This window comes from Lycium barbarum, chromosome 1, assembly GCF_019175385.1.
Source record: "Lycium barbarum isolate Lr01 chromosome 1, ASM1917538v2, whole genome shotgun sequence".
In the NCBI taxonomy this organism is placed as follows: Eukaryota; Viridiplantae; Streptophyta; class Magnoliopsida; order Solanales; family Solanaceae; genus Lycium; species Lycium barbarum.
The window spans coordinates 39,055,271-39,080,904 of record NC_083337.1 but is presented as its reverse complement, the minus strand read 5'-3'; the positions used below and the strand labels follow the sequence as shown (position 1 = coordinate 39,080,904).

At 37.5% G+C, this 25,634-nt stretch overlaps 1 protein-coding gene across 1 annotated transcript; it reads right to left on the bottom strand.

The window, feature by feature from the left end:
- Positions 1-5,130: 5,130 nt before the first annotated feature.
- Positions 5,131-10,600, bottom strand: LOC132611410 (squamosa promoter-binding protein-like 15). The gene is made up of 3 exons (XM_060325845.1): positions 10,464-10,600; positions 6,510-6,634; positions 5,131-5,558 (listed from the first exon to the last, which is right to left on the bottom strand). The coding sequence occupies exons 1-3, from the start codon at positions 10,598-10,600 to the stop codon at positions 5,131-5,133; spliced, it is 690 nt and encodes a 229-aa protein (XP_060181828.1).
- Between the last annotated feature and the right edge of the window lie 15,034 nt (positions 10,601-25,634).

Genomic DNA, 25,634 nt, shown 5'->3' with positions numbered 1-25,634 from the left:
GTGCAAGAAGAGGAGCTCCACTTGAGTGTTGTTCATTCATCATCTAAGGTGAGTTTTATGACCATTTTATATGGTTTGAGTGGTTAAAAGTTGAAACACTTGGATTGTGGAAAGACATAGAAATTGGGTCATGAGTGTGTGAATAGTGTCATGTTGAATAGTGATTGGGATGCATCATGAATGTTGGTATGCTGTGATTGTGAATATGTTATAAGTGACATTTATACCATGGAATAAGTATTATATATGAGAAAACGCGATAACGAGTTATAATCATAATTGTGGAGAAATCAAAGAGAAATGGTGAATTGGGGTAAGTTTAGATAAATGATGATTGTTGTTGCTATATTATGAATGCTGTTATTAACGTTTGGGAGTTGATATAGAATGTGGGAAAAGTAGTATAAACAAAGGAAGTGCTGCCCAATTTTCCCTAGAAATGATAAAATGTTCTTATAGCCGAGTAACTAATGTTAATGCGATTCCTCTTGAAGGTAGAAACGTGGGCACCAAAGGAAACCAAGCGAATGATAGATCAGTTAAGCGCAAAAGGTATGTGAGGCTAGTCCTTTCTTTCTATGGCATGAATCCCGTAGTATGACTTTCCTTCCTCTCCATGAATCTCGTAAGTTCCGGAAAATATGAGCCTATGTTCCTAAATAGCTACACAAGGTAATGAGTTAAAGTATAGATGTTCTAGATGTTCATGATATGATGTTCCTAAAACGTCAAGGATGTCATTATTGCCTACACTCACCTCATATACTATTCCCTTCAAGGTGAGGCAGAATGTTAATGAGTGCTCCATAATGAAATCGGGGAATCACGACCTTACGTCACCCCGATACAGTATAGTTGTCCTTGATTCTTTATGCATGCACTATGAGGAGCATATTATGATGATGATATAACATCGCGCCTATATGGCTGGGCAGTCACCGCTAAGGCGGGCAGCTATACACCATGGCCAGATGGCATGGGCAGACACCACCAGTGGGCGGCATGAGATGGTACCCCGGACGCGGGAGGCCTGGACGCAGGATAATGATTATTACACCGATCCGATATGGACGGGCAGCTTATATATTTATGCATATATGATATGATAATGATTATGAGTAAGACAGCATGCATCATTTACTTTCTATTTGACAGTCAGATACATATGTTCCTTATTGATGCTTCCTTTCATCGACGTAATATTATTGTTTATGCCTCTCATACTCAGTACAATGTTCGTACTGACGTCCGTTTTCTTTGGACGCTGTGGTCATGCCCACAGGTAAACAGGGAGGTGATCTTGATCCAGACTCATAGGAGTTATTTGCCAACTTGATAGCACTCCATTATTCCGGATGTGCTTATGGTTATTCTTTTATGCACATGTATGCTTTGGGCACGACGGGAACCTGTCCCGTCCATACGTCTAGTACTCTAGTAGAGGCTCGTAGATACACAAGTGTGGGTAGTATGGTCTCACGAGGTTGCTACCATGTATGTATATATATATATATATATATATATATATATATATATATATATATATATATATATATATATATATATATATATATATTATTTCAATGACCAAAAGGCTTGTGCATATAAAAGTATTTATGTTTCCGGATGAAAGATGATTTTCTTATAATTTGAGTATGATTTGGATAGAAGAACGTTTAATGAGCATGATAAGTAGTAGAACAAAGGGTGCTTGGTGGTTAGCCCCGGGTACCCGTCACGGCCCCTAGTTGGGTCATGACACAGATGGCTCCTTATGAGGCCTTTTATGGGCGGAGATGTAGATCGCCTATAGGATGGTTTGATGTCAGGGAGAATCAGTTAGTAGGCCCAGACTTAATTCAGAAAGCAGTTGATAAGGTGAAAATGATTCGAGAAAGATTGCTAACAACTCAGAGTAGACAGAAATCCTATGCGGATAATCGGCGACGCAAGCTAGAGTTTGAGATAGGCGATTGGGTTTTCCTGAAAGTTTCTCCTATGAAGGGAGTGATGAGGTTTGGCAAGAAGAGTAAGTTGAGCCCTCGATATATTGGGCTATATAAGATCATTTGTGCTACAGGTAAGGTTGCATATGAGCTAGAATTGCCTTCTGAGTTAGAGTCTGTACATCCGGTATTTCATGTGTCTATGCTTCATAAATGCATCGGAGATCCTTCAAGAGTTGTGCCAATAGATGATATCCAGGTGGCCAAGTAGTTATCATACGAAGAGGTTCCAGTCACTATATTGGACTGGCAGGTTCGTCGATTACGAACCAAGAATGTAGCTTCAGTTAAAGTCATGTGGAGGAATAAGAATGTTGAGGAGGTGACTTGGGAAACGGAAGAAGCAATGAAGGTTAAGTACCCGCATTTGTTTGCAACAGTACAGGAGGAACAGTCTAAGGCATCATCGTCCCAGGTATTATTCCATTTTCAGTTATCGTGATTGGTCGTGTGAGGCCATGGTATTGTATGTTGTAATATGTGGCCTTGTGAGGCATCGTTAGGTTGTTGTGTGCAGGTTGGATGGGTATATGTGCAAGGGAAACTCTACCGAAATTTTTATATCCCATGATTATTTGAACATTCGAGGACGAATGTTCCTAGGAAGAGGGGGGGAATGTTACGCCTCTCGTTCTCGTCATAGTAGAACCTATGGTTTCATAGTCGGGCATGCTTTGGAATTGAGACCCGTGTCCGAATTTTGGAGATAGATAGTGTCTTAAGTTGAACGAATCGAATCGACACGATCTGAGCTGAATCTGAGAAATCTGCAGACACCAGTCATCGTCGACAAGTCGTCGACATAGTCGATGGACCGTCGTTGTGCGGCGTCGACAGGGTTCCGCAGCCCTAGAATCTGCAGGCGTAGGTCGACGGGCAAGTCGACGGACCGTCGACATGTCGACGGGTCATCGACGGGCAAGTCGACGGGTCGTCGACCCGCTCATCGAGCCGTACCGCTGGGACTTTTTTATTCCAAGTATAAATATGTGATCCACGACTTTAATTCTCATTTTCTCTCTTCCAAGTCAGAGAAAAACCCTAGTTTATTTAATCCCAACATTTTCTATCATTATAGTAGTGATTTGGCGAGATCCGAGCCCCGTAAACCCGAGCTTGTGAAGAAGAAGGTTGTTTCTAGGGTTTCTTCAAAGTTATGAAGCATAGGGAGTTGGATTTGAAGTTGATCTTTGGAATCTTAGACCCCTCAAGGTATGTAAATGATTTCTACCCTTATATTTGAGTTGATTATCAAGAGTTTTAGTGGTTTGAAGTAAAGAGAGGATACTTATGGGAGTGGTAAGTTGATGAAGGGTAAGATAGTGATTTGGGGTTATTTTTAAGAGATGATTGGGAATAGATTTAAGTATATTTTGATATATATATATATATATATGTTGTCATTGTTGTTGTGGATAGTGTGGTTGATGTTGGATCGAATAGGAAGTCGAAGGGTTGTTGAGCTTACAAGGAAAATATTGTCTACAATTCGTTAAGCCCTATATATATATAAAGATGGTTAGTAATCGAGGTAAATTGTCTAATTAAGGCCTATGTTATCTTAATTGTAGACTTACAAATTCGAGAGGTAAAAGTTGGACGATTGGATATACTTCAAGGTATGTTAAGGCTATCCTTTCTTTCTTTTGGCATGACTTTATGATATGAACCAACAAACGAGTAAGCGAGCTTCCATATTACTCTACTCTTAGAAGCATTAGGAGTACTTCATTTTTTGATGTTCATGTACCCTGTTTATGATTGTTCCTTCTGTTCATGGGTCCAGTTTTATGTATACAGTTTATTCATGCATTACATTCATTCATATATATGTATATTGACCCGTGACCAGAAGGCGTTATATACGCAAGTATTATATGTATATGGGGAAATGAATAGGTGTTATATACGCATTACCACCTGATCAGTTAGTGCACCATGATGATGATATAAGGATCGGGTTGCACGTACCGCAGCAATATTTATGATGATGGCCGCAGAGAGGCCGATATGAGATGATGGGATGCCATAGAGGCTTAACAGGCGTTATATACGCATATACATATGTATGACCTACATTGAATGACCTACATTGATAAGCATGAGCATGCAGATTATGCGCCCACAGAGGCATTGTCAGTTGTACAGATTTATGCAGATACATGCAGATACTAGTTCATACAAGTACACGTCGATAGTCATTTCAGCTTATGAGTTCAGATCTTATCTATGATTCTTATATATATATATATATATATATATACATGTTGTTCTTATGCCTTTCATGCTCAGTACATTATCCATACTGACTCCCCGTTGCTCGGGGGACTGCGTTCATGCCCGCAGGTTCAGGTAGACCGACAGGTGGTCCCGCTTAGTAGGACTTCTATCCAGCAGTGGTCAGTGCGCTCCATTTGATCCGTAGTTGCAGTCTATTTTGGTATGCTAGCCTTTTGGGGTGTGCATGCATATGGGTATGACGAGGCCCTGTCCCGTCCTTTCTACAGCTTTTATTCCAGTAGAGGTCTGTAGACAATTTTATGTATTAGTCAGACGATGTACCCTTGTCGGCTTCTATTCTTTTGTGTACAATATATGTAGCAGCCTAGCCGGCTTACACTTTTCTTTCAGTATGTATATGTATATACAGGTTGTACAGAGTTCATGATGTCACCTAATAATGAGATCAATTTAAGTCACTTGTGGGCCCTTGATGTTCAGTAAGATTCAGATATGAGTATAGGGGTGTTTGGTCGCTAGAGGTCAGACACTCGTCACGGCTCATCGATTTGGGTCGTGACAGAAATATAGCTGTTAATCGACTTGTATGGAGAGAATAGTTTTTTAGAGAGAGAAAGTAATAACCGTATAAAATCTCTGTTATCTTGTAACAAATTAAAGATGTACTAATACATGTACTGGTTAGGAGAAAATCTATATAAGTATTATTTAATGCATTGTAGAATATGGACTAATAAGTATATGAATAACTAAACCTTGCATAACCTAATTCTGCATACTAATCCTTGTACTACAAATACATGCATAACTAATCTCTTCATTATTAATACCTGCATAACTCTCACCAGCAACCAAACGACCCCTAAAAGCCAGCGATACATATTCAAGAAATATGAGCTCCTGCAAATGAGTTCCAACGTTCTTGACACCCCTCTTCTTCTTGTCTTTCTTCCTTAGGCTGCGACAACAACCTGAATTCAGAATTTCCAATATGCATGAGGTTCAATGTCAAATTTCCCGCAGCATCATTCATAGGTCCCCAACCGTGTGTCTCGAGGAACATATGATCGCGATTCAGATTTTTTGGTTGGATGCTCAAATTCTCCATCAGGTGATGCTGGTTTTGGTGCCAATGGTTGTCAAGGATAAGCTGTTGAGCTAGAGTAGCTCCTCTACTTTCACCAATCAGCTCACTGATGGTGCCACTACATCTTGCAGGGAGATTTCCCTTTGATATCGATGATTCATTATTCTTGGATGACAGAAGAGAGAGAGCACGTCCGTCATTTACTGCTAAGTGCCGATAATTTCCTGCTATATGTTTTTGTTAGGACAAAGTAAACTAGAGTTATGTCTTGCTTTAGAAGTGAAATCCATTTAGCGAGTAAAAGTTAATGATCATTTTTTAAGATTTAAATTATGTAAACTTTGATGAATAATTTAAAATGTATTTTTCATCATATTGACATGAGAAGAATCGCATATTAATTATAATACTTTTCATATGGCTTTTGAATATCTAGATTTTAATTTTAAAATATTAAGCTGTTTTAATGCAATTTAGCTTCAAAGATTATTCAAATAGATATCGGGAAGTGAAAAAGTGTCACATAAATTAGGACAAAGAAATTATTATATGATGAATTCATTAGACAAAGGTACAATTAGAGACGAACAACATGCATGATTGCATCCGATACCAAGACAAACACTCGCATGCAGTTTTTACAAGAGGACTCTTTATACAAGAGTCTAAGCAATTTAAAACAAAGTAAGTTTGTAATATATGAATGAAGGAGAGCTATTAAATGAGAAATTAAGTATCGCGAGATGGGTAATTCTGACACAAATGACAAAAGATATATTATAATGTAGGAATTTTGACTGTTCGTTGCATCAAAATTCCCGCCTAATTTGCTATTTGTTGCCTTTAAGGCATCAAATTTGATATTGTGTTATACTCCCTTTGTCGCAATCTATGTGGCATAATTTAAATTTTAAGAGACAGACTTTTTAATTTTGACTGTAAATTCAAATATAAAATTTTTAAATTTTTTAAAAATTAAATTTACATATTTAAAAGTTACACGAAGAGTATATAGTGTAAGTTATAATAATTAACAATTTAAAATACTTAAAAGGCCTGTGAAAAAATCGCGATCAAAGAAAAAATTATTTGACTCTCGAAATCTGAAATGTGCCGCATAAATTGAGAATAAATTGAGACGGAAAAAGTACTTATTATTCCAAACAAAGTTTTACCTTGAGAGGGGTTTCTGGTGTTAGCATAATGACCTTTAGAGCTCTTTCTTCTTCTCTTGTTATGTCCTGCTAATCTCCTCCTGCAACTCCTCTTTGACTCATCAAACTCACACACTGAATGAAACCTTCATATAATAATTCCAAAAACAATCATCGTCAGTAGCAGAAAAAGTTACTATAGGATCTACTTTAGATGGGGCAGCATGATAAAGAGATATATCTTAAACGTGGCAACCGGTTTGGCCTTACCGGTTTTAACCGGTAACCGGTTAACCGGTTCCGGTTAACCGTGTAATGGTTTACCGGTCCGGTTCCATAATTTTGGAAACCGGAACCGGTTAAACCGGTTTAACCGGTAAAAATTAAAAAAAAAAAACGAAAGAGTTGTTGGCCTTAATGGACCGTTGGCAACGGTCCATTTGCAAAAATGGTCGTTGCCAAACGGTCAGTTTTTTAATTTTTGGCCCCCAATTTTTTTTTTAACACTTTAACCCATCCCCACCCCTATATAAACCCTTCTTCATTTTCATTTTGATGCACATCAATTCACTCTTCTTCATCTTTCTCTCAAATCTCAATCTCTCAATTATAGTTACTTTGCAATAATTAGCCACAAAGTCTTATTATAGTTTCAACTTTCAATTATTAATTTTGCAATTATAATATTGTTGGTGGAGTTGGTGATTTTGCAATAATCCGAAGTAGCTTTAGTGGATTTGCAATTCTAGCTGCCTTCACTTTGTTGGAAATTAATCCGGCAATTTGGTACCTTCGTTCCAACTCTATCTTTATTTTTCGCAATTTAATTATAGCAATTTATTTTTCGCAATTTAATTCTAGCAATTTAATTTGTTGTAATTTATTTTCTTGTGATTTATTTGATTGTGATTTAAATTCATTCTATTTAATAATGTCAAAGAGATTAAGACGTGGTGCCGGTAGTAGTAGTCGTACTGTTAGGGGTGCGCTTAATGAGGAAACATTTGTGGAAGAAACACCTAATTTAGGTATTGATGTTGGTGGAAATAATCCACTTTTAGGTCATGAGGCAATGCAACAACATTTTACCGACACTTTTAATGAAGACTTAGATGATGATGATGATGAAACACAACCCCCCGAAAATCCCATAAGAGATATATGTCCTGCACAATCACATACACAAGACAAACCGCCTAGAACTCGTAAGCCAACAGCTAAAGTTTGGAAATTTATGACTAAGAATAGGGAAAACCAAACAGCTACGTGTACCCTATGTGGACAAGTATTTAGTTTTAAGCAAGGAACTGGTAAGGATGGTGGAACGGGTACACTAAATGGTCATATGAGAACCAAACATATGGATATTTGGGGAGAACAAACGGGTTCAAATGTGTGTGTGGGGGGGGGGGGGGGGGGGATTCAAATGACGATAGACCCACGAACCGGTAGAAATTTTAAGTATGACAAGAAAAAAGAACGCGTAGAAATAGCTAAAATGGTAGCTTATGATTGTTTACCATTTTCCTTTCCCTCGGGTTTGGGATTTGTTACTTACATTCAACGTTGTTATAACCCGTTATTTGAGGGTATTCCTAGAAGTACTTGTAGAGCCGATGTTATAGATTTGTTTAAAAAATATAGATTTTATTTGCGCCATGTATTTAATTCTTTAAATTGTAATGTTTGTCTTACCGCTGATTTGGGTCTTAGTATTAACCATTTAGATTTTTTTGCTATTACATGTCATTGGGTTGATGACAACTGGGTTATGCAAAAAAGAATTATAGCTTTTTTATATGACGAAGGAAAAGGTCGTCACGATGGAAAAATTTTAGCCGATTCAATGTCTACTATAATGAGATTTTTTAACATTTATAGAAAAACACTTTGTATTGCTTTAGATAATGCTTCTAATAATACAAAGATAATTGGTCTTTTAAAAAGAGAAATAAACCCTCCTCTAAGAAATATTTTTCATGTAAGATGTAGTTGTCACATTTTAAATTTAATTGTTAAAGATGGTCTTGTGCATTTTGATGATTCTGTTCAAAAAGTTAGAAATGCTGTTGCGTTTCTTTTTTGTAATGCTAATAGGGGAAGAATTAGAGATTTTAAGAATGCTTGTGTGGAAAATAACCTTAGACCTAGGAAAATTCAAGTAGAAATTGAGACTAGGTGGAACTACACTTACATTATGCTACAACAAGCATATGAGTATAGGATTCTCATACAACAAGTTCACAACAAATATAATACTGATAGTGAGGATTGGTTAACTCATGTATTATTTGCAAGTTAAAAAAAAATACAACTTGCAAATAAATGTTATTCAAGAATGAATAAAATATATGGCTCATTGAGCTTTCTTCTATTTACTTGTGTTCATATTTTTACTTTTATTAAGTTATGAATATACCTAAAATATACTAAGAATATACTTATAAGTATATTAAGTTATATAGTATACTTAAACATATATAAGTATATATAGTATATAAAGAAAAAATAGTATATATAGTATATAAGTATATATAGTATATAAGTAAGTATATATAGTATATATATTAAGTATATATAGTAGATATGTATATATTGAGTTATACATATATATAGTATATATATTAAGTTATACATATATATAAGTATATATAGTATATAGTACATATATATAAGTATGTATAGTATATATATTAGGTTATACATATATTTAGTATATATATATTAAGTTATACATATATATATATAAGTATATGTAAGTTATACATATATATGTATACGAAAAGCACTATTCTGTATTGCTGACTTGCTGTTAGGCTGTTAGTCAGTAAATATTTAAACTTTAATTATAAAGTTGTATAACATATGAAAATATAGCTACAATATACAAATAAATACTATAATATATATATATATATATATATATAATACAAAAAATAAAAATAAAAAATATTTTAAGCAATCCAAACCGGACCGGTTCCGGTTTGGACTTTAAAACCGGTAAACCGGAACCGGTTAGGCGGTTCCGGTTTTGGAACCGGAATCGGCCGGTTAAAGATATAATATTTCATCTGTCCAGAATTATATAATGTATTTTGACTGAGTGCGCAGTGTAATAAAAAATTAAGTACATTTGAAACATATATCTATAAGCTGCAAATATTTGTGTGTCAATACATCATCTTGTTAAGGATAATTAAATTACTAGCTAGTCTAAAGTTGAATTATTTCTAATTATAAAAAAATGTCATTTTTGTTGAAATAGGCAAAAAAACAAAAAAAAGTATCACACAAGTTTGAACTTATAATCTCATCCATCTCTGCTAAAGCAAGGGACACATCAGGCCTTTGTCTTCTTCAAAAGAAGAAAGTAAAGATATGGCAATGGAGTCGAACAAAGATTGTAGGATGTTTTTTGAAGTGGCGGCGAGGTGAAAGGGTGCCTTGGAGTAATGGTAAGATTGTTTTTGTGTGATTATGTTCAAGCTGTGAAAGCAGCTATTGTAGGGTAAGCTTTTTACATCACACCATGATAGATTATGTAAATATTTTGTAATCTCTTATTTAGGTTAGAATATTTTGCAATATTTTATACTCTCCTATTTTAGGTAGGATATTTTTGTATATTAACCAATTCAAGGAATGAAAGGAAACTACGAAAAATAATTCTTTCATGGTATCAGCAGTCTAGGGTTTTCTTTTTTTCCTCTCCTCTCTCCTCTCCGCTGCCCTAGCTCCGTCGGCTGCCACCTTTTTCCGCCACCATGTCCGTCTCTAAATCATCCTTCCACCCCGCTTTCGCCGTCTCCAACATCCGTAATCACATTCCTGTGGTTCTTGAAATGGAGAATGCACAATACGGCACATGGGCGAAATTGTTTAGAATCCACGCCATATCCCATATGGTCATACACCATATCATCGCACCAGAGAAAGGGAAGCAGGCAGCCCCTCCCTCCGATGACGACAAAGAACTTTGGTCGACCCTTGATGCGACTGTGCTCCAGTGGATTTATTCCACGATTTCGAATGACCTCCTTACTACTATTCTTCAACCTAGAGCAACGGCCATGGAAGCCTGGGATCGCTTGCGTGACATCTTCCAGGACCATCAAAACTCCCGTGCCGTTATGCTCGAACAAGAGTTTTCCACAACTAGGATGGACGACTTCCCGAACGCGTCTACGTATTGTCAAGGGCTCAAGAGCATCTCCGATTAGTTAAAAAATGTGGGGGCTCCGGTTTCTAATTCCCGCCTTGTTCTTCAGCTTGTTTCGGGTCTCACCGACGCATTCAAGGGTGTGGGAACGCAGATTCGTCACAGCAAACCATTGCCTCCTTTCACCGAGGTGCGCTCCTCACTCGTTCTGGAGGAACGAGAACAGGCGATGCAGGCGGCCCACTCTACTCCTTCGGCGATGGTGGCTGCCACAGGTGGTGAGGGTTCGACTTCTTTTTTTGATAATACTCATTCGTCTGGTCATGCTGTGAATAACAGGGGAAAAAATAACAACAACGAAGGCCGCAATTCTGGCCGTCGGAACGGCGCTGGTCGTGGCAACGCTGGCGGCAAAGGCAGCCGTGGCGGCAGCCGAGGTCCCAACGGCAGAAATCACCAGCCACCGCCAGGCAGCTGGCCGCGTCACCCATCTCCTCAGCCGTGGAAGCTTCCAAATTATGCTTGGGGATGGATGCCACAATGGGCCGTGCCACCTTGCCCGTATCCGTCAACTTGGCCGACGTCTTCACAAGGGCCCTCGGCCAAACAGTCGGGCATTCTCGGCCCTGCTCCCCAGCCTCCACAACAGGCGTATGCTGCTGCCCCGTTTCAGCAGATGTATGCCCCGTCTTATGCTCCCACGAACATCGAATCGGTAATGCATACGATGACTATGAATCCTCCGGACCAGAAGTGGTACATGGACACCGGTGCCACATCTCACATGACATCCACGAATGGTAATCTCTTGTCTTATTCTAATTTGAGCAATCATCATTATGGTATTGTTGTTGGTAATGTTCATTCAATTCCAATTCACGGTTGTGGTCATACTCATTTTCCTCCCCCAAACCCTCCTTTATCGTTGAAAAATGTCCTCCACGCCCAAAACTCATTGAAAACTTAATCTCTGTTAGAAAGTTCACTACTGATAACTCTGTGTCTGTTAATTCTGATCCATATGGGTTTTCTGTGAAGGATTTTCAGACGGGGATGCCACTAATGAGATGTGAGAGCTGGGGCGATCTATATCCCATCACCACCACCATCACAAACACAGCCAATTCTCCATCCACCTTTGCTACTTTGTCTTCTTCTCTTTGGCATGATCGTTTGGGTCACCCGGGAGCGTCAGTTTTGAATTCTCTTAGGATCAATAAAAGCATTGAATGTAATAATTCTAGTTGCTCTAGTATTTGTCGTTCTTGCGTGCTTGGAAAACACATTAAGTTGCCTTTTGTTCCGTCTAATTCGAACACTTGTATGCCTTTTGATATTATTCATAGTGATTTATGGACTTCTCATGTCTTAAGTTCCATGGGTCATCGATATTATGTTCTTTTCTTGGATGATTTCTTGAAATATTTGTGAACTTTTCCCTTAGCTAGGAAATCTGATGTCTTTGCTAAGTTTTTAGAATTTCGGGCCCATGTCCGAACGCATTTTGAACGAGAAATAAAAAATGTCCAATGTGATAATGGGAAAGAATATGAAAATAATGATTTTTGGCGTCTTTGTGAGTCGAATGGGATGTCTTTCCGTCTTTCTTGTCCTCATACGTCCTCACAAAATGGGAAGGCCGAAAGGAAGATTCGATCTATCAATAATGTCGTGCGCACTCTTCTGCCCACGCTTCTCTTCCGCCTTCCTTTTGGCATCATGCATTGCAAATGGAAACTTACCTACTCAATATTTTACCAAGCAAGTTATTGAACCATAAGTCTCCCCTCCATGCTCTATATCATAAGGAACCTATGTACTCGTACCTTCGGGTCTTTGGGTGTTTGTGCTACCTTCTTTTCCCGTCAACTATGATTCATAAGTTGCAGGCCCGGTCTACACCTTGTGTATTTTTGGGGTACCCATCAAACCATAGAGGCTACAAATGCTATGACTTATCATCACATAAGATCATCCTTAGTTGTCATGTTGTTTTCGATGAGACTCGGTTTCCTTTTGCTAACTTTCTTAACCCCATACATACGATTTTTTGGATGAAGGGATCTCCCCCCCTTATATTTTTCATCACCTACAAAAATCGGGACCTGCCCCCTCCACTGCCCCCCGCCCGCTGCCCAGCAGCCCACTGCTCCTCCACTGCCTCCCGTCACCGCTGCTGGTCCCACGATGAGGCAGCCCCAGCTGGACCGACTGCCAGCCCCAGCTAGCTCGACTGCCAGCTCCCGTCCCCTTGCTACTGTCCAGCCGCCTATCCCCACTCCCCGTCCCACCATGGTCACCCGTAGCCAACGAGGTATTGTCAAGCCTAAACGCCAGTTTAACTTACATACCACGGTTACGAAATCTCCTCTACCTCGTAACCCATTGGCTGCTCTTCGTGACCCGAATTGGAAAATGGCTATGAATGATGAATTTGATGCTCTTGTTAGGAATAGGACATGGGAATTGGTCCCCCGTCCACCTAATGTTAATGTTATTCGTTCTATGGGGATTTTGAGAGGCATAAAGCCCGACTTGTAGGTGATGGAAAAACTCAGCAGGTTGGCATTAACTGTGGTGAGACGTTCAGTCCGGTGGTGAAATCGGCAACTATCCGCACTATTCTTAGTCTTTCATTGTCAAAGCATTGGCCTATACATCAACTGGATGTGAAGAATGCATTTCTTCACGGTGAGCTCAAGGAAACTGTGTATATGTATCAACCTATGGGTTTTCGGGATCGCACACATCCTGATTATGTTTGTCTATTGCATAAGTCTCTATATGGGCTTAAACAGGCTCCACGTGCTTGGTATAGACGTTTTGCAGATTTTGTGTTTTCCCTTGGCTTCTCTAATAGCAGGTTTGATAATTCTTTGTTCATCTACCATGCGGGGACTGAAATAGCATATATTTTACTATATGTTGATGATATTATACTCACTGCATCCTCAGACGCTCTCCGTCGTTCCATCATGGATAGGCTTCATTCTGAATTTGCTATGAAGGATTTAGGTCCTTTGAATTATTTTCTTGGCATTGTTGTGACCCGTCACAAGGGGGGGGATGTTCCTCTCTCAACGTAAGTATGCCGAGGAAATCATTGATCGCGCAGGTATGTCATCTTGCAAGCCCTCTCTCACTCCGGTTGACACAAAACCGAAGGTCAGTGCTACTTCGGGTGCTCCTTATAAAGATCCCACTCATTATCGTAGTCTCGCAGGTGCTCTTCAGTATCTCACTTTCATGAGACCAGATATTTCATATGCTGTCCAACAGGTGTGCTTACATATACATGATCCGCAGGACGATCATATGCATGCTCTTAAGCGGATTGTGCGGTATGTTCAGGGCACTCTTGATCACGGATTGCATCTCTACCCCTCATCGATCACCGACCTTGTCTCCTACACCGATGCAGATTGGGGTGGTTGTCCGGACACTCGTCGTTCTACGTCGGGGTATTGTGTATTTTTAGGTGACAACTTGATTTCTTAGTCGTCAAAGCGACAACCAACTCTTTCTCGGTCTAGCGCTGAAGCAGAGTATCGAGGTGTGGCTAATGTTGTCTCTGAATCTTGCTGGATTCGCAATCTTTTATTGGAACTACATTGTCCGGTTCGCAAAGATACGTTGGTATATTGTGACAATGTGAGTGCCATATATCTGTCTGGTAATCCGGTGCAACATCAACACACCAAACATATTGAGATGGACATTCATTTTGTGTGTGAGAAGGTTGCACGGGGACAAGTTCGAGTCCTTCATGTCCCATCCCGATATCAGATTGCAAATATTTTCAATAAAGGTCTTCCTCAGGTCCTTTTTGAAGATTTTCGAGACAGTCTCAGCGTTCGTAAACCTCCCGTTTCAACTGCGGGAGTGTGATAGATTATGTAAATATTTTGTAATATTTTGTAATCTCTTATTTAGGTTAGAATATTTTGTAATATTTTATACTCTCCTATTTTAGGTAGGATATTTTTGTATATTAACCAATTCAAGGAATGAAAGGAAACTACGGAAAATAATTCTTTCACACCCCTTAGAGTGAGATCATTCCTCAAAATCTGCTTGAATGCGGTATGCTTTGTCCATCGATTTTTTTTTTTTCTTTTCATGAAGTTCGGGGTGGGGTGGGGTGGGGTGGAGTGGGAGTGAGGGTGGGGACTGGGCATAGGGTAGAGACTGGTGGGCTGTTGTGGATGATGATCTGTACTCTACTAGACTAGAAAGAATTGCCACTTGTGCGACTAGGGTTAGAAGCTTTAAAGGAAAAGGCTAGAAGTTCTGTAGAAGATAATAAGAAAGGAGCGAGTGATGATCGATTAAGGCTGAGTGTGATCAGGTAGAGGGAATATTAGTTGCGCCACGTGATTTAGGGTCGGATAATGCTTGTTGGACCAATACAAACGCTTCAATATTCATTATTTGGTTGACATATTCATTTTACCGACTTATGCTCCATACATTCCAATTTATGTGATATAACTTGATTAATCGTGAAATCTAAAAAATAATGGATGACATTTTAAATTTATGGACTAAAACAACACATAAATATTTTTATAGTTATAAATCATTTTATTAAGGGTAAAATAAAAAGTTTTAAGTTAAATTATTTCTATATATAAAAAAGTATCATTCTTTTTTAGACAGACTAAAAAGGAAAGTGTATCACATAAATTAGACAGAGGGAATAATGTTTTATGCAAAAATAACTGAATTAACTGCAAACCAATGTGTATATCTATTACTCCGTCTGTCACAATTTATGTGACACCATTTGACTTGGCATAAGTTTAAGAAAGAAAGGACAACTTCTAACATTTGTGATCCATAATAAGCTTTAGATATTTGTGTGAAAGTAAATCACCTCATATATATATATAGTCAAATTATTTCTAAATATAAAAAGATGATTTTTTTGGGGGACGGACTAAAAAGGAAAGTATGTCATATATATATATATATATATATTTGCACAGAGGGAGTAATAGAAACATTAAATTCAGAAGTAATTAGAGCTATGTCGTAAATCTCAACAAAATACTACATTAAGAATTAAAAAAGGTATTATACCCACCAGGCTAAGTCATGAGCCTTTAAAAATTTCTGGATACAAAACTGTCTTCGGGACATCTCGAAATATCAATAAAAACTGAATCAAACTAAACATATAGATTTTCCATCGGAAATAGAGACGAGGTAAGCTGGATTGCAAGTTGGGTTTTAACTGGTCGTTCTTGAAACGTGGTCAACAATATCGGCATCCAAGTAGGTCTAACAGGTCACTTTGAGTTCTAGTACCCCATTTCCCTATTTGAGACTTCCAATAGGTCCATGTGGTGATTCATGTATTGCGATATGGATGGCACGGGTCTCAGAGATGCTGGAGTGTTTTGAATTTATTGAACTTTAATAAAAACTAGAAGCCTAAAGTTAAGAAAGTTGACCAAAGTCAACATTTTGAGTAAACAAGCTTAGATTCATGATTTGATGGTTTCAATAGTTTCGTATGATGATTTTGAACTTGTGTGTATGTTCGGATTGGGACCCCAGGGGCTCGGAAGTGATTCGACACCATTGGAACTCATTTTGCAATTTCAATTTGCTGATCAACGTCTTATATATTTTGCTTAAATGTGGTTGGATTTGGGTTTTGATTACTTTATTAGTTGTCTCAGCAATTGTGATCCGTAGGAACTCATCTTGAAGATTTTAGGCATGTATGAGGAGGAATGCTAATCTAATTAGTGGTGGATAATATTGTAATGGCCTGACTGTTTAGTTTTAGAAGTCTGAATCATAGTCTCAAACTTCTAATAGCTTGGGATATATTTAGGACGTGTCGAAAAAATTTGGTAAGATTTTTGAGGTTAGTACGGGCGGGTTTTGGACGTATTTGGCATAAATAACATTTTTAAGAAAAAGAATAAAAAAGTCGACCCATCATTTTGTGCATATGTGGTTTAAGTGGTAATTTAACATATGTGCTTTAAATGGTTAGGTCTGTATCATTATTTCCGACCTGTAGAAACTAGTTTTGTGCAATTCTGAGTCTGTTTGATATGCTTCGAACAATTAAAGGTGAAATGAGCAGATTTTTATAGTGCAACAATTACAAAAATACCAGATTCGTCCTAGTGGTGTTACAAAAAAAAATCTTGTGCAAGCTCTTCATTGTTTTTGGAAATTTTAAGAGCATAGCTTATGGAAGAAAGACGAAAAATATTGAGGTAATATTTTCACACCTTCTATCATCATTATAACATGCTTGGATCATGAATCTAGAGTCAAAATCATGGGATCTTGGTGGTTTCTTGCCTTGGGCTAAATTTGAGAAAAATGTTTAATTGACTATCGATTACTAATCAAAATTAGATTCTTATTATGGATTTAGTATCTTTGAGTCGTGGGCTTCGTGAAAATATAAAATTTATTATATTCCAAACTCGTTGACCAGATGGTGATTTTACGCGGTATTGGAAGATGAATCAAATCTTCATATATGTGTCAAGACCCCAACTTACGGGCCGTGCGGGCACCTACCATATTACTAACTAGTAGGCGAACCCTTACCAATCAACCCAATATTCAGCCAGTTTTATTAATAACAAATTCTTAATGATCACAAATTTAAAAGTAAATGCTCTTACAGACTCTGTTATTGATACAAGAAAACTGAAAACTCCCTCGGATCTAGTCTAGACAGGTACAAGAGCTCCTATTACACAAGGATAAACAAAATAAATGACACAGCCTCTGCCTGGAATGAGATGAGCGAGACTGTAGGAAGATGTCTGGTAATCCACACGAAGAAGCTTCAACTTAAACCTGCAACATACCTATACCCAAAAAGGATGTAGCAAGAGTAGTATCAGTACACCACACGTACTGGTAAGCATCATAGGTCGACTAAGATTAGTTCACGCAACACAATATAAAGTCAATAAGATAAGTAGATAAGTCAGCGGGTGTCCTCAAGGCTCCTAATATAGATTATTACATTGATACAAATTTACCCCTCTACTCCCAGTTATCCGCTTCTCTTATTCCCATAGTAATACCGGTTATCCGATTAGTCAATAAAGTCCTATTCCATATTCCCTTAAGCCAATTAATTAAGTCTTATCTCCTTATTTACACTAACGTCTAATTTCTGACTTTTAGCCTTAGAGCTTTCTACCCAGTTCACTTACCAAGATATGATGCATCCACGGAACATACTTACCACACATCTACAAATCATGGGATTCCCTAAGCCCACTAGACTTAATGCAGAAGTCTACCACTTCGTAATTCGTTCTTACACTTACCTTCATATTGATCCACACCTCACACAATACAACACAATTATAGAAGATGCACCATGCAATATAATAGACTGTTAGCACAAAATCGTAAGGACATAGAAGTATGAAGTGTAATGCAATGCAAATGTGATGCAAAGGCCATAAATCACGCTGTACATACATGCTAACTGATGTCATTGCTGAGTAGTCATAACCTGCAGGGGACTCATGGCATCTATCTACCACTCGTTCCGGATTCACTCCTCGGACCCGAGTCACAATCAAGGCTATGTCCTCACCCACAGTCAAATGTGCCTTTTCATACATGTAAATACATTTACCTTACAATGCTGCCAGTGATTGGATATCGAATAGTACCTCGTAGCCAACCCAACTCGGCCATACACCCGGATACATAACTGGCACTTACTCATCACTTTCTGCTCTATGTATTACCTCATAACCACAAGCATTATATGCAATGATGCCAATGAATGAAAATAATGTCATGAATTATGCCCTTGAGGGGCATAGCACTATTATGCCTTCCTTCAATCCACCCAATGCAGTCCTCTTTATTAAAAAGAACGGCAATCATATGAATATTTCAATTTACATGAAAATAAATGCGAAAATTAAATAATACCTAGGGATAATTTCTCTAAGCAACGAAATACCCCTTTTTACCCACCACAAATAATCACTTCTTGTCCTGTAACACATAAACATCAGCAATAGTAGCACCCAGTACTAAAATAATTACTCGTTGTTACCCTATGTACTATTTGCACATAACTTTCGTTAAATTATGAATATATCCATCCAAACTCCGTGTTCGAAGACCTAATCATGCAATCTCCCGTTAACTCTAAATGTGTATATGATTCACTAATCCAAGTCTAACTCAAGTCAACAGTAACCTACTTTGATGACGAACAGCTATTTGAATTTCCATGAAATACTCGCCCTCTTAGCCCTTGTCCGAATTCGTGAGAGATAATAGTTATAGGGAAGGATGTGTAGAATGCTGGAGAAGCCTCTTTTCTTAGTGTCAAGTGTTTTTATTCTTGTGAAAACCTAATAGCCGTCTTGGAGGGTCTTTTATCAAAAAGAAGGGATGAGATATAAACTGAGTACAGAAAACGTGTCTACTGATCCGCAGCGGACGTCGCTTCGCTATAGTGGGACAGCTGTGGCAGTACCTTGGCCGCTATAGTGGACCGGCTTCTTCCTCGGGCTCACGATTTTTGACTCTTTCCGAAACTGATTGTTTCCACTATTAATCATTTAAACACCCCATGGGGCTTACAATTTAAGATCGTAGACCTAGATTGGGCATGGGTTCACGAAGTATTAAATGGCGACCAGGCGGGTCATTACAATATGTGTCATTTCTATTCAAGATTCGATTTTGAGTATATATTCTGACTCTTCTAGGTGACAACTTCATTGGAGTGTGTTTGGGCAGATTGGGGGCGAGTCAATCGAAAGTTGACATGAGGAGTCAAAGTTTGAATTAGTGATCTTAAAAATCTAAAGTAGCTATTCTAAGGTTTTTGATCGTTTTAAGCATGATTTTGAATATAAGGAGGCCATTAGAGATAATTTGAAACAGTTTTGAGTATTTCAAGTAAAATAAAGATTGTCTTTTTTAAGGCAAGTGAAGCTTCAACTCTTATTTTGCTTGCTTTTCTCCAAAAAAACATGTGATTTGTGACACTTGCATTCAAACCAGCAAGTTTGTGTGAATTGACAATCAAGAGGTATAGGTCGGATATTTTGAAGTATCTAGTTAGGCCAAAAGAGTCGCTTAATATGTTTTTACACTGTTTGATGCTTATTATTGATATGAGCATGATATGATACTTATGTAGCATTCATTATAATATAGTTGAGCACGCTACGATGTTTCCTGGCATGAGGCTAGTCATGCAAGTCTACTGAGATCGGGTAAGTCAAAATGGTCGATGAATTGTTGAGGTAAGTAAGACAGCCACATACGCTCCGAAAATGGGTAAGACATGAGGTTGATACATCACACGAGGTGGTTCAGAGAAGCACCCATGCCACATAATAGTTATTCTCTTCTTATTGATATGAGCATGATGTAATTAACTGTTTAACATTCATTATCGCATAGTTGAGCACACTGGGATTGTTGACACCCAATTTTGTCCCTCATTTATTTGAATTTTATTTACTCAGGCTTGTAAATTATTGACGAGCTAAATACTTTATTTTTCACTATTTATTGCTACTACTATTAATATCGCTACTTTTATTTTCAACATTACGAGCATTACTTTATCACAAATTTTAAATATCGTTTCATTTTTTTTTTCCGGGTTTGGAATCGTTAAATTAATTACAAGACAACATTTTGTAAAATCTTTATTTTTCTACATATTAATTATTAATTGTCTTTACATAGTATATGTTGTACTAGTTATTAATTAGAAGCCCAAGAATGATTCAAATAGAGGAAGAAGGATCAATAATTTTCAGCTAAATTATTAGCCCATACTTTAATTAATTCAACCAGCCTACAACCAAAATTCATCCAAACGATTATCCCATTACCCCTAAATTTTCGGACCAACTGGGCCCAAATAACCCCCTACCCGGTCCAGCTCAATTCCATCTACCCGACCCGGTCCAATTTTCCTAAACCTAAAAAAACCTTCAGCAGCCGCCCCTGCCCCTTATTTTTTTCCCTTTCCCTTCATCTCTTTCGTCCTCTCCTCTTCTTCTCCACGCCTTCCCCTTCTCTCCTCCTTCACTCTCCTCCCACGCTCTCTCCCACTCACTGCTGTCCCCCACGCCAGCTCCCTGCTGCCCACGTTCTCTGCCGCCTCCACACACACCTGTCCCCCACGCCTTCGTCTTCTCTCATACACTCCTCTTTTTCTTAAACCCGAATCGGAACCCTACAAATAGGTCCTTCTTTAGACATTTGAAAAAAAAAAGAGGGGGGAACGGATTGGGAGAGCCAAAAAAAATGAAATCGACTTTAAACAAAAAACAGACCGGATAATCACAAGATCGGGAACCAAAAATTCCCTACAAAACACAAGTTTTAATCATCAAAGATAGCCTTACTTGAAAAAGAACAGCCAACAATCACTCTATTTTTTGGTTGGAAACTTTTGTTACTTTAATCGGGTTCTTCGAGTTCGAGTATAAATCCGAGACGTCGACACCCACTTCACTGCACCCACAAAAGGTCAGTGTGTTCTTTTTTTTATTTCGAATCTAAAGTCTATGATGTGTTCGTGTATGTTGTCGCTTCGGTTTAGCTAAATTTCAGTTGAGCAGCTTAATAGTATTATGCATGTTCATGTTCTAGTTAGTCTAATTTCGATTTAGTAATTAATAGTGTTTATATGTTCGTGTCTTAGTTCGGTTTAATTTCTGTCCAATAGTTGAATAGCATTATGTATGTTCCTGTTTGATCAGTTTGATCTCGGTTAAGTGGTTAATAACAATCTATAGGTTCATATATTAGTTTGGTTTAAACTTAATCTTGTCTTGTTTTGATTCTGTAGTCGTTCCGCTTTATGTGCGTTTGGAAGATTAGTCATGTGGATTTTAAAATTCGTTTGTATATTTTGATTAAGTTATAAGTCAGCTTTGGGGTCGGCAACCTGTTGGTTATGTAGATTTGTATCAGTGTTTTGAATCGTCTTGTCGAGTTGTGATTTCTTCCTCATCTCGGTTTATTTCTTTTTCATTAAGTTCTGTACGTATGTCAATTTCGTTATAGATTAGTTTAGTTCCGGAACACTGTTAGAGTTAGATAAGTAAGTCTCTCCGTTCACTGCACCACCAACAGGTAAAATCCGATGCAGTTTTGACTTATTGTTTTCATTGAAATATGTTAGCATATGAAAAGCATGTTTGATATCTCGCTGTTGCCATTCGTGATTCGAAAACTTGTTTGCATTGCTTATTTCACGTAGTAGCTGTAGTTGACGAATGATAAATAGACATTAAGGTTCGCGTCTTAGCTTTTTGCCGTTTGTTGATATCTGGAATATATCTTATGAAGGTTCTAAAAATTAAATCATGATAGCTCTATTTTGATTATACATTCTGGACCATCTTTGTTGTGTTGCTGCTGTTGACTATCTACCTGTTTGACAAAAGCATGAATCAAAGCATAGTCCCTTATATGGTGATGGGTATTTGATGGAAGCGAGAATTTTTTATGCAGAGTATATTTTAGTTTCGTCTTTTTTTTTTTTGTTTTTTTTTTAGCTGGTTTAATTTATCTCTTGTGCTAAAACTGTTCATCCCATTACAGAAACATAATGCCCCTTTAGGTGTTCGATGAGTTCTGGAATTGCTGGTGTATTTTAGCTATTTTGTTGTTGTACTTTGGGAATGAAACCGTTGTTTCATTTTAGCCATTTTTCTGCTTCACACATGGTCATGAACTGCTGTAACTACAGCCGCTTCGAAAAAGAATTTGTTCCAAGTCTTATAGTTTGTTAAAAGTCAATCTCCGAACATGTTTAAACATAAGCGAAAGTCGAAATTATTTCAATAGCGATAGGTCCTTAGCTAAGCTCAGTAGAAACTTTCATTAGTTCTGATCGTTATGGGATTAAAATGATAGGAGACAACTATTCCCCGAGCTGCAATAAACGCTTCATTGTTTGTGGTTGCACCTACATTAGGATTGGGATTTATCAAGACTTGTTGCATAGTTCCTCTCAGTTTTTACTGAATCTCAATTACAGAGCTGCTGTGCATAAGCAGTTCCCTTGCCCTATGTTTTTTCTCCCTTTTGTCTTTTCTGAAGTTATATCAAGGATCTGTTATAAAAATTTACAAACGTAACAGTGCACGTCCTTCTTTGTCTATTTTTTTACAGTTCATTTGTTAGCATACATTTTCCTTGTCACTAATCTTTATTTATTATTTTTTTTTTTTGCATGTACACATCGGAGGAAAAATGGAGTCCTAATTCGGGACTCATCATTTGTTGCATTCGATGTTGGGCCAAAGCCCAATGAAATTTTCTTCTCGAGTCATCCTCAACCCGCAATATATAAAAGAAAATTTTTGGGCCAAACCCATACAGCAAAAGAGCCGAATACCACAGCCTTTAAATGGGCTAGGCCCATCTACTTTCTCTACTCCATTCCTTTTGTATATTTGACTTGTATGGATTGACTAACACTCTATCTTATTATTTCTTTCTTAGCTTAGATGAATCCTAGCAGGGTTTGTAGGATTTCTAGTTGGAGAGATTAAGTAGGTTTGTTTAAGACTTAGAATGAGTTTAAATAATGATATCTATAACATTTTAGGCTATATGAATAATTTCCTAAAAGGACGCCAAGAGAAAATAATAACTATACTTTCCAAACAAATCATGTTGATTTCAAAACATTTTAAATAATGAAGACTTGAATCATTCCCTTTTATATATTAAAATCCTCTCTCCGATTTTTGACGATTTCGTCATATTTTAATAATGTAAAACTTTAAGACTTTACCGATATCAATCTTACAATGATTCTTTTAATTTGTTAGTCACTATAACTTATTTTCTTCAAGTATATAAAATATTACATATTTCGCACTCCCTCAGTTTATAACTAAACTCTTTTATATGAATTATTATCTCCTACAAGTCCTATTTAAATATATAACTTTAGCAACATTTTCAAACTATTTTCCAAACATTAGAATTTTATATTTACACTTAGCCTAATTAAATTTTAGTCCGGTCGGTTAACCATTGTTAATGGGTCTTAAAGGATGCCTAATACCTTCCCTTTAGACTAATTGAACCCTTACCTAGAACCTTAAGTTTCGCAGACTTTTTGACTTTAAAATAACTTTAATAAACTTTAGGTGTCCTAATTCACCATAAATAATTAGGTGGCGACTCCTTAAAAACAAACATAAATAGGAATCACCAATATGTGGTACTTCTAATTTAACCCGGTTAAAATGGGGTATAACAGGGATGAGTCCCTACATGAGGCTAGTCATATAGTGCTAGTGAGACCAGGCAAGTCGGGATGACTGTTGCACTGCTGTGACTGGTAGGACAGTGGTACAATCGGAAGATGGGTAGGACACGAGGTTGATGCATCGCACGAGGCGGGACAAACGGGCACATATGCCCCGTTGCGATTATTTGCAGTTATCATGTTGTGTTTACACTTGTTATTTGTATCTATAGTTTTAGTTCAACTGCTTTACTTGTATATGATTACCATAGTTGTATTGTCTTGTTTTATGCCTTTATGCATCACCAGCGATTTCCAAGACTTGCCCGGGGTAAGCTGAGAGGGCGAGTTGGTGATCTTGCTGGGTCTTTAGACTCACGATTATTGTTTTGGTGTGTTAGGTTACTGGTGCTAATCAGATAGCCGACCATTGATTCCAGCTTCTTTTAGACGTTTCAGTTAAGATAAGCCACCATTTGACCATGCCGGGTCCTTCACTAATAGCGAACTTAGTGATTCTGTTTTATTGAGTTGTGTATCGTATTTTATAATATGATATTAATAGCTCCATAACTTATGTACTTTGGAGTTTTGTTGGCAAATATTTACTTTCTTCAACTTCCGCACTTATATCTATTTATGACACTGTTTGAGACTATTTACTTCTTTCTCTATGTAATTATCTTATGTTTATCTTACAGAGTTCACCTGATGGGTAGTAGATAGTTAGGTGCTCTGTCGTGTCCTAAGTACCAGATTTGAATCGTGGCAGAAGGTAGTGATTCATGTAAGATTATAATTGCTAAAGTCTGGGCAAAGTAACATACAAGTCATACTGGACGACAATCAATGCATGTAATACTTTCACATTCTCATGTAAGGTTGTTCCGGTTAAGAATGAGGTAGGCTGAGTACTAAATCACCAGAAAACCTTTCTTAGGCATTTCATCAAACACATATAGCATGCAGATTTTTACTAGCAAGTGAATTTTAACTTACCTCGAGCTACAAGCTTAATTTCAACTTCTCGTGTCCTTCAAGTATCTAGATTAGAATTCACAATTCACCTAATAATCGGGTTCATTGTGCATCAATAAATGCTCAAAGGTTTCAACTTTATTCTCTTCGACTTGGAAACATTTTGGCCTAAGCCATTCAACTTGCTAATATCAACTAATACGTGAGAACTAAGTTTACGCGTTCCAATTCTTTCAAACGAGTAAGAATAATCATTAATAAAGAATATCTGAGATATAAAATTTGACACTTATTGAAGGATTCTATCAACTTGCCCAATTCCTTAACAAGTCCCATTAACAGAGGAATAGGGTTTTATGACTTTTATCTATTATTCTCCATCCACTAATCCAAAAATATATGTCCCCTCCGCCCCGATTTTGTTTTGAAGGTTGACCGGTTTGGGGAGTCAAACAGCTCTTTCTATGACTACGATTTTCTTCACCTCTTTTCATATATTACGAATTATTAATTATGCACACTTATAATATTTTCTATGTAGTTTTCAAACATGTAAATTTTATTATAAAGTACTCGAAGAATCTATATTTAAAATTAAATCAAAGAAAAAGTAGTTTGACTCTCCAAACTGGTCAACCTTTAAATAAATTAGGATGGAGGGAGTACCATTCATACTCATAACCATTGTCGACATATGATAGATGAAATTATCTCAATAACTGTGAATCTTGAGATTGCTCAATTGGGC

Bases quoted from the DNA above. Each gene is read 5' to 3' on its own strand.
- LOC132611410 (XM_060325845.1), bottom strand. From the start codon at position 10,600: ATGGTCCTGGAAGATGTCACGCAAGCGATCCCAGGCTTCCATGGCCGT. The intron at 6,635-10,463 runs GTTCTTTGTCGT...TATTATATGAAG, and splicing joins CGCATCAAGGGTCGACCAAA to GTTTCATTCAGTGTGTGAGT. The intron at 5,559-6,509 runs GTAAAACTTTGT...AACATATAGCAG, and splicing joins CACCAGAAACCCCTCTCAAG to GAAATTATCGGCACTTAGCA.